The sequence below is a fragment of the Schistocerca piceifrons genome, chromosome 2 (genome assembly GCF_021461385.2).
Source record: "Schistocerca piceifrons isolate TAMUIC-IGC-003096 chromosome 2, iqSchPice1.1, whole genome shotgun sequence".
NCBI classification, from domain to species: domain Eukaryota; kingdom Metazoa; phylum Arthropoda; class Insecta; order Orthoptera; family Acrididae; genus Schistocerca; species Schistocerca piceifrons.
Genome location: NC_060139.1, coordinates 179727844 through 179744909, shown reverse-complemented (window position 1 = coordinate 179744909; position 17066 = coordinate 179727844). Strand labels below are relative to the sequence as shown.

The 17066-nt window shown below is 38.7% G+C and overlaps 1 protein-coding gene across 1 annotated transcript in view; it reads right to left on the bottom strand.

The window, feature by feature from the left end:
* Window positions 1-17066, bottom strand: part of LOC124775227 (voltage-dependent T-type calcium channel subunit alpha-1G-like) — a 790960-nt gene that overhangs the window by 20482 nt on the left and 753412 nt on the right. The window contains exon 37 of the mRNA XM_047250065.1: window positions 1849-2101. Within this exon, the coding sequence (XP_047106021.1) occupies window positions 1849-2101 (253 nt within the window). The remainder of the gene's footprint in view (window positions 1-1848; window positions 2102-17066) is intronic.

The window sequence follows — 17066 nt, the reverse complement described above, 5'->3', positions numbered from 1 at the left end:
ATTAAATGTAATAGGCAAGGACCGGAGACTACAAAAAAACTGTGATATACATGAGCACTTTACCAGACAAAACAGAAACTTACATATGACTCAAATCAGCACAGCACTGTGCCAAAAAGGTACTTTTCACATGGGAGTTAAGCTTTATAACAAACTTCCTGAAAACATAAAAGCTATCACTGAGGTCAATACATTTGGAAAATCTCTAAATTCATATTTACATCATCACTGCTTTTACTCCATTGAAGAATATTTAAATTTATGAAATGTGTTATATAAATACTTACGTGTAAAGTGTATTATTGTAAGCTTAAATATGTATGCCTTGAAATTACTTTCAGCCTGTATATTTATAACTTGACTTGTCCAATGTCTTATGCATAAGCTGTATGTAGACAACAGGATCAATAAAATACAATCTACAATCTCTTAAAGCACAACTGCATAGCCTATGTGTATATACATTTTTCAAGCTATTTATTTTCATTGTATTAAGATGACAAATCCATTACCATTGTAAGATGATCCAGGGATGAGTACATGAGTAATATTGATAGTAATAAAAATTATCCAGTCCACAGCAGACAATCACAAAGCCTCTACAGCAGAGTGGCATGTTCCTTTATGCAACTGTGACATTAGCAAACAGTAGCAAGTGGTGCAAGCACATATCATGAGGAGAGAATTTGACAGTTGAGAAATTTTTGGTGAGCTTGTGATATTCTCATTTTACAATTGTTTGATGTATAACCCACTTATGAAGACTTTCTAAGGAGTTTCCTAGGTGACACAAATATTATGATTGGAAGAAACTGAAGTAAAAATGGTTGAAAATTGAATTAATGAGAATTTAGCAGCTCATCGTAAATGTTACATCCCATCAAAGAAAGAACTTTGCAATCAGTTATATGGTAAGTTAAAGAAGTAAATATAGAAGTTCTTTCTTTAGCTTTCTGTTTATTTCACAAGTTTGTTAAGTGATTTTCTCTTTTTTTTTTATTTCAGAGAAAAATGTCTACAACTTAATTTCAGCTTATGCTTCATTTCAAAACGCCAGAAAGCAGGTTTCAATGCTGAGGGCAGTGAACAATACAGCTGAAAGAGCAGTCAAGTTGATGCAAGATTTTCATGGTTTTTTCATGGTTCAGGAGGAACAAAAGTAATTTTTATTACATTGTATACAAGAACATCAGAAGATTTATTCTGAATGCAGAAAGTTTACTTTGAAAAGAAAATTTAAAGAATAATATTTTTTACATTTTAAACAGTAAATAAACATGATCTGGACATATTGGTGTTTTATTTAATAAATAAACATTAACTTATAGAATCCTTCCATATTTACAAATTTTTACGGCTTGTGTTTGGTATTGAGTCAGCACGTGTTATCATAATTAAATCAAAGTTATATTTACCATGTGAGTTATTAAGGCCAAACAGAAAAAAATATAGGGTATGCATATTTGATTTCACAAAAAAATATCTCTTATGACTTGGGACAACCTAATGCACACATAAAGCAAGAAATTGGAGACCCCTAGACTTTCAAAAGAAAGCAACAGCACATCTTAGCAGCCACTATTTTACAACTCATCTAATTGTCTGCACTGAATTGTCTACACTGGAGGACTGGAAGTCTTTGTTAATAATGTGGCAAGAAGTAATACTAATTTCAATAGAGCTTCACTCTTGCAGTCTGTAGGTACATTATCTTTCTTTAATTTTTGAAGAAATGATTAGCTTTTTGTGTGTTAAAGCTCTTTGGTTCATACAAAATCTCTGTTATCATGCCAGACTAAAGATGCCACACAAGTTACATTTTTTAAAAAGTTTATAATGAAATCTGACCTGTTTCTGCTGCAGAATCAAGAGATGTGAACATGAAGTCTGCTGGCAGAGAGCGACCTCTAGTGAGAGTGGGATGGGCTTGCTGCAACTGAATCTCTTGTTGTTGCTGCTGCTGCTGTTGTTGCTGTGACATTGCAAGTTCCATTTCTAGAACACGCTGTAGTTCCTCTTGCTGCTCTTCCTCCAGGAGTTCTTCTTGCTCTGCTGCAAGTTCTCGTTCTAACTCCACTTCCATGTCCAATTCATCTTCCATCTGAAAATAAAGGTGATTGTAACTTCATCCTATATACTATAATTGTAGGTCATGCCAGTCCTGACTGAAGCTGTATTATATATTTATTTTTGCATTCTTTGACAGTTCTTGTCACATGATGTGCAATGCAGTACTACTTGTTTTGGGTGGAATTACCACAGTATTAGAAACCCACAAAAATGATAAAACCATTTGATAAGTATTTTCTTATGTCTTCTATTATTTGCAAAATACTGATCTCCATTTCTGATCTGACATGATCTTTGTGCTTTCCTGCCTGTGTGGCTTATGTTTCCATACAATGTGCATCTTCTTTGCATAACTCACGTATTGTCTTAGCAAATGAATGAAGTGTGAGTAACTAAAAATATACATATATTAATGTGGATGATCACTCCCACATGTGGTGACCCAGACAAGACCATGGCAGATGACAAATGCATCACACATATGGATACTACCACGTGTGCCACCTCATCAGGTCACCTGTTTGGTATTTCATCTGGTACTGTGGAGGAAGTGACTACATTCCATCAGTGGCAATAAATTTCTCACACATGGTCTGCACTTTCCACCATATGCAGCTCATGGACAATTCACTAAAAAGCTGCATCATGTACACCATGCCTTGTGGAAAATTTGCCACCCCGCCGTACATGACTGAACAGCTAGATCTATGATATCAGGTTCTGGACCTTTCTTTTGAAGCCTATAGCATAATAAATGATAACCTGCAATACATCCTGACTTTAAACACTTTGGACTCTCTCACCTATTTGTTAGTGACTGATGTCGTGCATACCACATCTTTGGTGTGCAGATACAAGCATCTCAAGGACAATGTGCTTTGCTAGACATGTAACCAGTTGAACTGCAAATCCAACATGATCTGACAAGTGAATTTATCAGCAACAGATCACCTTCTGCATTCTGGCATCATCTTCGACCCTTTGTGAGTAATGCCAAAGTGTCTGAAACCACACTTAAACAGTTATGGATAATCCAGTAGCCTTTTGCCATCACTTGTGCTGCAGTTGTAATTAATGCCTCAAACGTATACTTACAGTTACTCATTGCTGATCAGATACATAATTTGTTGTTAGATGATAATGCAAGTGGGGCCCCACAAACTGGATAGAGCATTGTGACCATAGATCCAGAGGCCACTAGAGGGGAGCAGCATCGACTCACAGAACAAGTTGACTCTCTACAGTGTGACGCCAGCATTTTCCGATGACACTGCAGGCAACTTCCAGCAGATCCCAGCATTCCTCAGCTTACTGCACAACATGGCACTCGCCATGATGTCAGCACATGCTCTAATGTATAAGTAATGCAACACTTTTTTTCTGAAAGCAGGTTGGTATTATTTACAATTCCAATACACCATATTATTTCCCACTCTTTTGCCTGCAAAACCCTATTTTTCAACATAATAGCCTTTCAATATGACAGCCTTATGCCACCTTGTTGGGAGGTCCTGTATGTCCGCATGGTACCACTCTACTGGTTGTTGTCAGAGCAAACGTCCAGAAATAACCTCCCCATCATCCACATACTGCTTCCCGCGGAGTGCATCCTTCATTGGGCCAAACAGGAAGTCAGAAGCTGTGAGATCTGGCTGTAGGTTAGATGAGGAAGAACAGTCCAATGAAGTTTTGTGACATCCTCTCAGATGTGCAGACTTGTGTGAGGCCTTGACATTGTCATCTGCATTTTTGTGGCGATGCACAACACTGAAGTCATGTCTTCAGTTTCCTGAGGGTAGCACAATACACTTCAGAGTTGATCAATACACCATGAGGGAGGACATCAAACAGAACAACCCCTTCAGACTCCCAGATTGATTGTGGTCTGTCAGTCACCTCAAATGAGAGTGTCTGCACTTTCCAACATTGCACCAATGTGCAGCCTGCTGGCACACAGAAACTGGACAGGTTTACACTACCTTGTTGCAATAATTAAGACACCTCACCCAATGATTCATTGTGCTTTTGTTCACTGCCAGGTCTCTGTAGACATTCTTCGAGCACCTAAGAATATCTTTGATGCTCTAGCTTTCCAACAAAAGAAATTCAATGACAGTTCTCTGCTTGGAATGCACCTCCATTATGGACATTATTTTGAAGGCTATGTTTAGCACCATCACCTATTGGAAATCCAGGAAACTATACGGACTGAAGCTTGAATATTCAACGATGTCCCAAATTAAATTCCACATTTTTTTTTCAACTGAAATTGCCTGAAAAAAAAGTGTTGTATTACTTATTGAATGTTCCTTGTCAATATCTGCAGTCCTCTACTAGGCAAACAAAGGATCTTCCATTCCACATAGTATTGCATTGACTAACGACAATCATTCTCAAGAGGGCAGATGCCTTAATAATATTGGATATGTGACTCTCCCTGACATTTAAACTCGACAATCTACAGCTCAAAAAATTGGTACATCATGTCATTTACATGTCCAGAAAATGTGTGTGTTCCGAACACACTTAATAGACTCAGAGTTGCACATCAGCAAAATCTGAAGCCTGAGATTCTACTGTATCCTGGCTAATGGCAGCAAAAAACTCCAGAATTCCTACTTACAGATGATTTGACCTTTGTGTTTGGGCTTCAAGAAAAATTTCTAGCAGATGTTTGTCATGGATGTGGCCAAGCCTATTCATTGAGCAGAATTTCTGCACCATTTCAACACTTGTGTGTCCATACAAGAGGCTCAATTTTGAATGAAGAATGAGAGTATTTACAGACATACAACATGTTCATATGATGCTCACACCTATAGGTGACAGCCATGCGGGAAGTGATACTGCCCACTGTTAACAGCAATGAAATATATCGAGCCGCTGCTATCAGGAGAGCTCTGACAAAACTCATAAAGATAAAAGATGACATCATTCCCCTGTCTACTCTGCTGCCACTAAACAGCTGCATGCACCTCTCATTGCCATGTTTCAAAACAGCTGCCATCACTTTCCTACCTCACCAGGATGGCCGATCACTTTTCTGCCATCCAAGTTAACACCTGGCCAAGAACAAGAAAAAGAGCATTTGACATTCCTATACACTGTGGGCATGGCCCCTCCTATCAGCACAGCAGACACCTCCAGACTATTGCCCACATTGCACCACGCACCAGTTGACCACTTCGCACAATCCCCAGATAAACATGCACAACCAATGCCTACACTGATTGACACAGCTGCCAAAGATGCCATGCCGTTGCCGGATGAGCCTCCACAGGATACTTCCCCAGTTTCTTCCATTTTATGGCTGGTCCACATGAAGACTGGCCGGAGTGTACCACTTGAATGTTCATTCATTTCAGGAGCTCCACTCTATAGGGGTAGGGGTAGTCCAAGACAGACTGAAAATGTGGAATATCTTCCTTTCTGAACTGTCATGATTTCTGTATCTGTTTTTCTGCCAGTGTGTCTTACGTTTCCACAAAAGGTGTATCCTCATTTCATAGCTTCTGTATTACATTAGTCAATTAATAACGTTTCCAGAATGCGATTTTCACTCTGCAGCGGAGTGTGCGCTGATATGAAACTTCCTGGCATATTAAAACTGTGTGCCTGACCGAGACTCAAACTCAGGACCTTTGCCTTTCGTGGGCAAGTGCTCTACCAACTGAGGTACCGAAGCACGACTCACGCACGGTCCTCACAGTTTTACTTCTGCCAGAATCTCGTCTCCTACCTTCCAAACTTTACAGAAGCTCTCCTGTGAACCTTGCAGAACTAGCACTCCTGAAAGAAAGGATACTGCAGAGACATGGCTTAGCCACAGCCTGGAGGATGTTTCCAGAATGAGATTTTCACACTGCAGCGGAGTGTGCACTGATATGAAACTTCCTGGCAGATTAAAACTGTGTGCCCAACTGAGACTCGAGCTTGGGACCTTTGCCTTTCGCGGGCAAGTGCTCTACCATCTGAGCTACCGAAGCATGACTCATGCCCGGTCCTCACAGCTTTACTTCTGCCAGTATCTTGTCTCCTACCTTCCAAACTTTACAGAATTCTCCTGCAAACCTTGCAGTACTAGCACTCCTGAAGGAAAGGATACTGTGGAGACATGGCTTAGCCACAGCCTGGGGATGTTTCCAGAATGAGATTTTCACTCTGCAGCGGAGTGTGTGCCGATATGAAACTTCCTGGCAGATTAAAACTGTGTTCCTGACCGAGACTCGAACTCAGGACCTTTTCCTTTTGCGGGCAAGTGCTCTATCAGTTTCAATTAATAACGTGTTTGTAACTAAAAGTATACTCATATTAATATGGATTGTCATTCCCACAATCATTTGAAAAGCTTGTGAAGAATTCAAGTAACTCAACACATAAGAACTGCAGGATGACACAGCCCACAACTGTTTTATGAGTATGTGCATGGCAAGCATAGGGGCCCAAGCTATTGAGGCACTTCTTCCTTCCCTGTGATACAATTTTTCTCTCTGATTAATTCTCTAGGGCGGATTTCCTGCAACAGCGTAGTTCACTCATTGGATATTGATCAGCTTCTTCCACTTTGTACTCTCATTTTATATCACACATTTTAGTTAAGTAATGTCTGGTCCTCACACTTTTTAAAATTTTGTACAAATTGTGTGGGCCATGAGGTGGGGGTTGCTCACTACTTAGCAAGGTAGCCAGACAATTTGGGGGAGATCCTCAGGTACACTTAAAGTGACAGCCCCCTCGACTGCACAGGGATCACTCTGTTGCTGCCCGAACTGCACCTCCTCATGCATATCAAGCAATACGTATCTCCCATTTGCACGCACCAGATATTCAGCCACTGGCCATCATATGAAGTGACCTTTGCTAAGGATGGGTGGTGCCAGTGTGGAGAGCACTTATTTGGAGTAGGTGACATGATGGCAGGTACTCAGCTTAAGGACCAAAGTTATCAGCCCGTGGCCATGAGACTCTGGCAGTCTCTTTAGACAGACGAAAATTTAGTGCCAACTCTTACAACCCTAGGAATGTTCCCTCCTTGGTTCCACTGTGGGAGGAAAGCAAAACCCAGAAACTTGTAGACAGGTATTCCCCACAGTTCCTGATTTGCACCCACAGATGGAACATCCTTTTTCCATATTTAACCAATGTTTCTTTGTGGAGAATATTGAAAAAGTATTTGGTGAATCTCTTCCGTTAGCAAAATTTGAAATCATTTGAGGCGTAGCACCTTACATCATGCCTATTGAGATTGTGACAGCAATGAACAGACATGCAGTAGGAGTCACGCGCAGGACAGGTGGAATCAGATGCTCGAGTGTATGTAGTTTCTATGTGATCTGGTGGAGGTCACTAGCTGGCGGACACTGTCTGAGCTGCAGTCAAAATATTGTCATTTTTATTTGCAGTTCTGTTTTTTTAATTTTCTAATTGTTTATTGATTACTATTATACTTGTGCTTAGTTATGAGAGTAATGAAGGTGTGAATGTGAAATAATGTTTTATATAAAATTTTTATACTATACATTCAAGTAACTGGTCTTGTGAGGAACGTTCATACCATGAAATTTGTTATAAACTACACTACCATTTGTGGAAACTGCAGCACAAAGAAGAAAATGCATGAATTCAATTAATTTAATACCACAGATTAGGTACATGACAAGCAACAAATCATTACCTTTTCAAATCTGTACATGTCCTTTGAGCCCTACTATTCAGGATGTTGTGCGGCCACTGTGTGCTGCAATTAGAGCTGCTATACATGGTGGCATTGAATCAGTAAGGTTGTGAATATGTTCCTGAGGGATTTTCCTCCATGCAGTTTGTATCCAAGCCCACAAATCTGTGACATCAGTTACTGGAGGATCGTGACACACCAGGTGTTGACCGACCATATCCCAGACATGTTCGATGGGTGACATGTCTGGCGAATATGCAGGCCAGGGAAGCAATGATACTTCACTCTTCGACAAAGGCCTGTACATTCCTCGCAATATGTGGCTGGGCATTGTCTTGTTGAAATGTGCCCTGTGGAGATTCCTATGTGGCCTGTGGAGATGACTGAAGCAGGGGAAGTGCCTCAGGCTCCACAACCTCCGTTAGGTATTGGTTGCTGTTTAAAGCACCCGCAATATGTATGAGGCAAGATTGATTGTTGTAGCCAATGGCGCCCCAAACTGTCACATCTTGTGTTTGTCTGCTATGCCACTCTAGCCCTCCAGGTTGCATTCACCACAGTACCGCTGGACACATATGCAGCTATCACTATAGGACACACTGAAGTGGGACACATCCGAAAAGATTACATGTTGCCACTCAGCACCCCAGTGACGGTGTTCAAGAGCCCATTGCAGTTGGAGGAGCTTGTGGTTTCTGGACAATGGAAGCCGACGTAATGGCATGCATGCAACCAGTCCAACTACAGCAGACGTCGCAGAACCGTTGATGCAGATGAGTTCCCACCTGTTGCAGTGTTCCAATGATAAGCCAACATTGGATGATGCTGTAAAGTCCGTAATGGCCATGCTGACAAGATGATGGTCATCCCATGCTGTGGTCATGTTGCATGATCCACTTCCTGCTCATCACTGCGTATGACCTTCCTCTATCTACTGCTTCCACACAGGCATCACTGTCATAGTAGCATGTCCTGTGCTAGCCAAAATGCCACGGTATGTCAACACTGTTTCCTGGAGACTGATCATTCTGCCCTGTTCAAACTCGCTGATATGGCTCCCTTTGACGTCAATGCAGCATACTGGCTCTCACTGTATTGTTTCCACATTGTGTGACAGCTCTGCACCAACTACACCAGGCGTAACACCGACCCTGTCAGACTGACACAAGAGGGCTCTGCTCAGCCTACATGTACCCCATCTCGATGCAACGTATCACGTATTGCTTGCACACTTGCTATTCAGGTGATTCCTTCCCGGTGTTGCACTTTTCACAAAAGGCAGTGTATTTCATCAGTTTATGGTACTGGGGGAATGATATTGTGATTTCAGTAAAGTAATTTTGCTATGAGGGAGGTAATTTTATATTTGTGGGTTTTCAAAATTTATTTATGTTTATTTACTGTTTTGATTTAGTGACATGTTTTGATTGGTTCTGTGCATATGTGAGGGATTGAGTAGGTTCAATGTTGCTTTCTGACTGGCTGTGATGTTTCTTTGCCAATCAGAAATTAGCATATTCACATGTATTTTGGGAAAGAGAACTTCTTTTGTGTAGAAAGATGAATAGAGCTGGAGCTTGGATCTCATAGTGATCAGACCTATTGACAAGTACTCTGATGAAAATTATTAATATTGTGATATTTTGGTACCCAAATGTTTGAGAAGTGCCGTAAAGTGTGGTAGAGAGTACAATTTAATGCATGGTGTGAAATTCAGAACTTTTGGTGATATTTTAAATAATTAAATTCTGCATGGCTTGTTGCTTACTCGCGAACATGAACATTTTGTTATGTGAGACTGATTATAGCAACATTTGAGTGAGCTATTTTAAAAGAAACAATCCATTTGTAAACAATCAGTGAAGGATAACTAATAATTACTGTAAACTGGATATGGTTATGAACGATGTGTACCTGTGGACTTTTCAGACTTTGTACATCTTAGAGTAAGGCTTGGTAGTAACTGGTGTATGCATGCTTACCATAAGAGACTGAAATTTTATGCACATGAATACTTTCATTTAACTGTTATTAACCTTCCACCAGCAAAACAATTTTTAGTGCAACTTTTGGTTACTAGGTATACAGCTGTTTTTTTCTATAGCTTTTTCTGGCTGAAAACTGTATTTTAGTAGCTTCAAGGAGGCATGCATGTGAGAAGAGATTCACCACAAGATGAGTGGAACTTCATACGCAGCAGAATTGCACTGCACCACCGCAAATGGTACATTGGCAGGGAAGTATAAAAAGCTGTAGAGAAGAGAACTGTGATCGAGAATAAATGTGAAAATGAACAGAGTTGAACAGTGATCAAAAGACGGGATAGAACAGTGCATGACAAAGTGGAAAAGCAGGACACTGCAATGAGAACTGTAACCCCACGGTGGGAAGAAGAAGAAGGGATGTTGTAGATATGACAGAAGAAGCTGTGTGGATTTAGCAGATGGAATGATGAATGCAGCGGCAGCCACTATCTCAGCAACTGCACTGACGGTGTTGGCAGTAAATGATAGCCCACGAACTGGTGTAGTTGGAGGCAGAGGACAGACCTGCAGTTTTTGCACGCTGTGACTACAGTCATCAAATAGATGTGAGTTAAGTTTAGTTCATCTGTTGTTTGCTTGTATCAAAAGACTTTTTAAAACGGAAGATAATGATAATTCTGTAGCTGTGAAGGAAGAGGATATGATTTAGTTTGATGGAAGTGCCAGTCAGACAAGCACTACAGGGCAGAGAAAAATATGGGTGAATTAGAAATGAATTGTGTTTCAGTTCCTAATTTATGACAGTTATGTACAATTGTGGGAGAGAAACAAGGCCAAAATGTTTTAACAGATGTAACTACGGGAGATGGTATCAGCTCTTTTAACAATAGATAGAGTGATTTTAGTGATACTGATTTATTTGATATGAGCCAGGGTGACCTAAATAAACAGATGCCACACTTGATATGTTGCCGGTAAAGCAAACTGAACAGGAAGGTATAAAGGAGATGTTAGCAGCATTTATGCTTAGCATCAATGAAGCGAATACAAATATTAATAGGAATACTGATCAGCAGTCCAATACTTCAAATGGTTTAGTTAGTGAGATTAAATAGCAGTGTGTTACTATTAGGATTTAGTTGGTGAGCTTACATAGGTAAAAGTTGAAAATGATACTAAGTTAAAAAAAGAATAGTAAAATCAATGAAGAAAGTGAAAATTGTTTAAAAGCTGCAAAGGTTGTGTCTGAACTAATCGCATGGGGATGGTAGCAAACAAATTGCATGATCATAATAACAGACTAACTAAAGTAGAACACAGTATATAAGTTGGTACTAACAGTCTGGGTGGTAGTCTGATATCAGAGTTGGCTGAAGTAGGTTACAATACTAACACAAAGTTCTTACATTCTGATCCTGCTGGACATGTGCATCCAAAGGAATTTTGGAATGATTCTGAAAATGTGTTACCAAGATTGTGGATTGATAGACAAAAGATCAGCTTTATTTCATTAAGTTTTATGGGGGAAGCCAGGACCTGAAGTGTGAATGCTACTGAACAATATGATATTTTGGAAAAGTATAAAGATGCTATTTCAGAGAATACTGGGGTAAACAAAAGCAGATGGAACAGCAAAACAATTTATGGGCTGGTGAAAACTTTAATCCCAGAAAGGAGATTGTGAAAAGATTTGCTTTAAAGTGGGTTGCTAATTTATTGTATCTCACTGACAAACTAGAGCCTGAGCAGATTATAATGGGTTTAGATGGGAAGTTGCCTATAAACTGACATAACAAAATAATTGCTGCTCCCAGAGATGAAATTAACAAATTTATTAATTATCTGGAAAGAGTACAGAGGCTAATGCAGAAGGAGGAGAGACTAAAGCAGTAGGAGGAGCAGGCTAACAGAAACTTTAGGCCTCCAAATAAAGCACAATTTCAACAGAATGTAAATGTAGAGTGGGTGTGTCTTGAGATAATGACAGGGGAAGAGTCGTAAGAGGCTGGCGCCAGGCTATGGCAGGTAGGCAAACTAACTCTGATAATGACATGCTAACAGATTGCGATCTCCAATATATTAAGATAGTGATGTCTAAAACAGGCAACAGAGGAGTCTGTGAGCACTAGCAAACACCTTTTGTGATGTGTATGAAGAAGCAACTGAAAATGAAGCAATGATGTGGGCAATACAAATGAGGTAAATAACATCAAAAAATGGGTATTTAACAGTGGCTTAGGTGACTTCCTGAATAGGAACAGGTGGAAGGAACACTGCAGTAATGAGGATTTGATACGAGTGTGTACAGATGATGAACAGGTTCAAATCAATAAGGAAATGTAAACAATGTAACAGACAAGGAATCTTTTGATGAAGAAGGGGAGAGCACAGATAGTAAAGAATTGTAGAGAAATATTGTGGATGTGGCTAATGAGAATTTGTTTGCAGTAAGGGCAGAGGTGCATGCTCAGGGTGACCATAGAGGGGGTCAATTAAGTGATGGATTAGAGGAGGTTCAGGAAGAAAAAGGAGATGCGTCAAGGTGTTTTGATTTGTCATTAGTGGACAGCAGTCTCCTACTAAGAGGATAAATCCTGGAAATGTCTCTGTAATCTCTAGGCCTGGGGAAGGTTTTGAGAGAAGGGAAGTTGTACGTGATTTACTAGATGAATCTGAAGTCAGTAATAGTGGGGAGAAGACTGGACAACTAGCAGTTAAGTTAGTGGTTCTAGGAGAGGAAGTGCAGTGTTTAGCTAACAGTGGCAGGGATTTTGAGCTGTTAGTCAAAAGTGGTCAGATACTTTGACAAATGAGGAGGAGTTAGTAATAATGCCTGTTATGAGGATTCAAATAATTGTAGTCACAGAAAAGGTTAAGAAATCCATTAAATATGAAGTATTGCTGTCTCTTAAAGTAAATGGTATACAGGTGGATAATAACTTCCTGGTAATTCAAGGATTAAGTATGGATATGTTGATAGAGATGGACTTCTTCAATAAATACCAAGGGAAGCTAGATTTCAATGAAGATTCTACGATGCTGGAAATACAGGGAAGAAATGGAATGATGCCATTTTCTAGGAAAAAGAATCTGGCCGCTGAGGAGAGTGACAATTTTTCCATTAGGTACTTCAGAAAAAGGAAATATATGAAAGGGTATAATGAATATGGCACCGAGGAAATGGGGATTGATCCATAAGAGTAGCTGATTGTACAGGTAAAGATAGAAGGGAAAGTAGAAGAAATAGCTGAATTAAATGATAGTCAGAAGGAGGAGTAAAATGAAGTAGGGTGTCTGCTGAATTTGGTAGACACACCACTTGGTGAGTAGTACCTTCCCTAGCTGGGTGTGTCCATTCTTATTTTCTAGTGCACTCTATCTTAACTCTCTTATATCTGAGTTCGATTCCCACAGTGCTCTTCAATTTTTGTTTTACTGTTTTCTATCTGGGTTCCCATTTGATGTGACAACAACTTTTGTGGATGAGGTGATTTGGAAAAGGAATCTTTAGAACAGTTCACACTTGTAACACCTGCCATCTCTTGGATAAAAATTCTAGCGAAGTAGGGCAAGAAAGAATTTTTGTTGTAGTATAATTTTATGTTCTGAGGGTTCAATGTTCTGTATGGAAGTTAAATTTGGAAGTAATGAGGTTCTGGTATCCATTCTGGATGATAAATTAGAGTCAATTGTGGAGTTTGGTAAAATGAATGTTACTGTGGTGATAAGAGATTAATGATGGACAACAGTGACAGTACTGAAGGAAGTAAAGTGGAGTCTGCTTCAGCAAAAATCAGTGGTTATTGAGTACAGGTAGAAGGAACTGAAACTGGTGTTTTTGCATGCAGTAATACATCACAATGGGTGCTTACTCCAATGAAAAAGTGGAAGTTTAGAATGTTGTGGTTGAAATGGTAATGCACAAAAAGATGCTTACTTTAAGGAAGTATGAGAGGTTTATATGGAAGAAAAAGGTGTTGATGTTGTTCTGATAGCTGAAGCTGTAAGCAAAGAAATGTAGCTTAATGAGGTAAGTTCTTCTGCTTGTGTTATGAATGTACGTGTTGACCAGGCACATTCGTTTTGTTAAACCATGTGAAAGTAAGATGGGGAGAGAATTGGATTGTAGTTATTGGTAAACCAAGGGAAAATAGATTCAGAAATGAGCCCTTGAAAGTTGTGAGTTTAGTAACGCTGAAGGTAGTAGGCAGATAAAAAAGAGGAGTTGGGGAAAATACCACAGAGGGCATTGCACTCTTTGCAATGCTAGATAACTGTCGATTACCAGATACTCAAGTTACTGACAGTACTACTTTAATTTATTTTTATGTTGTCAATCTTTCTCTTCTCTCATTCTGAACTTTTGTCTATCATCCTCAACTTTTTTCACTTCTGTAGAGAAGTAGAAGCAACAGGGGGTACTGCATGTTGAAGCTTATAGAAAGAGGGAAATGTATAATTGTGGAAGGGAGGGTTAAGGTAATTTGAAGTGATTATAGGATTTGGTCGTGAAAATGAAGTGACTTATGATAATTTGAGGTAGCTTGGGGTAATGAGAGGTTTTGTGTAACAACAAATGGGTAGTGGATTTCGAATTGGTTTTGTAAAGTTTGTTGAAGGTGACATCTATTTATCTATTTATTTATTTTATTTATCCATCCGTTGACAATAAATATTGTATGGATGTTGTCAAGGGTACATGTAAGCCATTTCAAAGAAATGGGACACAAACAATATATACTTAAAAAAGTACAAAACAAAATAATACAATGAAATTAATATAGCCTATATACATCCCTGCTTGTTATTTTAAATGCATAGTCTGTTTTTCATAAGGCTTTAGTTTTGTCCTCCCTAAACGGCAAGTCCTTATATACACAACACTGCTTAAGTATATATTTACATCACACAACAGCTGTCCTTTAAGTATGTGAATGTAATGAATGATTAGGTACAGATAGAGTATTTTCCATTTTGCCTTTATAAATATCATCAGAAAACATTTATTGACCTACATAGTCATTTACAGAATAAAAACATTGTTCTACTAGAAATTTTTTAAATTCTGTTTTAAATTTGTTATCGTCTTCTAACTGCCTGATGTTGACTGGCAGTGCATTGTACAGTTTTGCACTGATATGGCTCACATGCCTTTGTGTACTCGTTCTTTTTGTTCGCTGAGTATGGAGTGCTGCGCTATTACGGGTATTGTAGTTATGAAAGTCAGCATTTGTCTGAAAGTCTGCAATGTGGGTCCTGACATACAATACACATTTGTATATGTATAATGATGGTATAGTAAGTATTCTAAGCTTTTGAATATGGGTTTGCAGTGTGTCTGTGGATGACTGTGAGTTATTATTCGGATGGCCCTCTTCTGCAACAGAAAAATTTGTTTTAGGTGCCCTGTTGTGGAACCCCAAAATATTATTCCGTATGTGGCAAGAGATTGAAAATAGCCAAAATATGCCATTCTGGCACCCTCTGAGGTACAAACATTTCCAATAATTCTGAGGGCAAAACAGGCTGAATTAAGTTTCTGTGCAAGTTTTATTACGTGGTCATTAAAATTTAAGTTTTCATCCACATGATCCCCAGCAATTTTGTGGATGTCATTCTGTCTAAGGCTTTGTCACCCCACACCAGATCGAGATTTACATTTTGACATCTTTTCCCAAACTGCATATAATTTGTTTTATTTAGATTAAATGTCAACCTGTTTGCATTGAGCCAAGAGTGGATGTAATTTAGTACTTTATCAGCAGTTGTTGGTAGCAATTGCTTTGGTGCACTTATTATCACACTAGTATCATCTGCAAATATTATTGCTTTGGCTGCATCATCTGAGGTGTGAAAATCATTTATATAGATAAGAAACAATATGGGCCCTAGGATGCTGCCTTGTGGTACTCCTATTTCTACATTTTTTGCCTCTGATACTGAATTTATTTTGTGGTTGGAGTAAGTTGATGTCAGTCCTACAACCTGTGTTCTGTTTTTTAGGTATGATTCAAACCATTTTTTTCCTATCCCATGTATACCCAACGCTTCCAATTTTTCTAAAAGAATGTCCTGGTTCACAGTGTCAAAAGCTTTGGAGAGGTCTAGATTTACTCATACTACACTATAATATTTTTCTAGATTTTTGATTATTTGTTCAGTGTAGCACATTACTGCTGTTTCGGTATTTTTACGTGCTTGGAAGCCATGCTGATTTCTGTTAAGTAAATTATGGTCATTTAGATATTTGTTGATTCGGTGCTTCATCAGTTTTTCCAATATTTTTGAAAATGCTGGGCGAAGGAACATATTAGTAAGTGGGGACTAATGGGGAATGAGATGTTTTGTTGCAACCAGAGGTGTGTTGTCATGATGAAAAACAAATAACAATGTAGTAAGATGACTTGTTGGAAGGAGAGGCATGTCATTTTGGTGGAAAATTGTTAACAGATTTTTGTAACATGGGAAAATACTGGATGTGATTATTGAGATTAACTGATTAGTATGGTGATGTAAAGAATCAACTGAAGTTTGGAAAGGAGAATACAAGTATTGACATTAGCTAAATTCATAGAGTCAGAGAGTTGGAAGGTGAAACAAAAAAGTTGTAAATGAGTTTTTTTGAATTTGTAAAGTCAAAACATCATGGTGAAGATAGAGAGAGACATTGTGGCTTCACTCTAGTATTTTTACCAGATGAGTGACTGTACATGAGTTGTAATGAAGTAACTGATATAAGCAGTGGTAACTATGTTGTGTTGTAAATATTGTCGAAGAATGATTTGTACTAGATGAAATCCATTTTTAAATAACTTGAATCTACTTAATGTAAATACTTCACTTCACTAAGTAAATAACCAAGGTACTTGCTGAAGTTTTGAAATTATTTTGATTTGTTTACTTACGGTGTCAAGTAAATTTAATTGAGTGCCATTTTAATGCACTAGTTAGGGTAAAGTCTCTGTTACTTTAATTAATAGGGAAATGAAATTTAAGAAACATATGTAATAATGATTCATTTCTGGAAGATGTAATTGTTATTTGCAGGTTTAGACCAAACTCTGTTTTTAGGAAGTATGGACTTCTAACTGAAACTTGGACTGTAGCTGAAGGTCAAATGTTATGGATGCCACATACCAGGGTGCCCTACATATATGAGAAACAATTGTAGAAAAATTGTGAAGCTAATGAATTGCCAACATGAAGGTAGGAGAGAATTTAATTGGTGTAAAATACAGACACACAGTCCATTATGAAAAAGGAAAATTTTATAACTATTGGAAAGTGCACTGGAAATAAAAGTTTCACTGTTATGTGAAAAAACTAATTTTGTATGA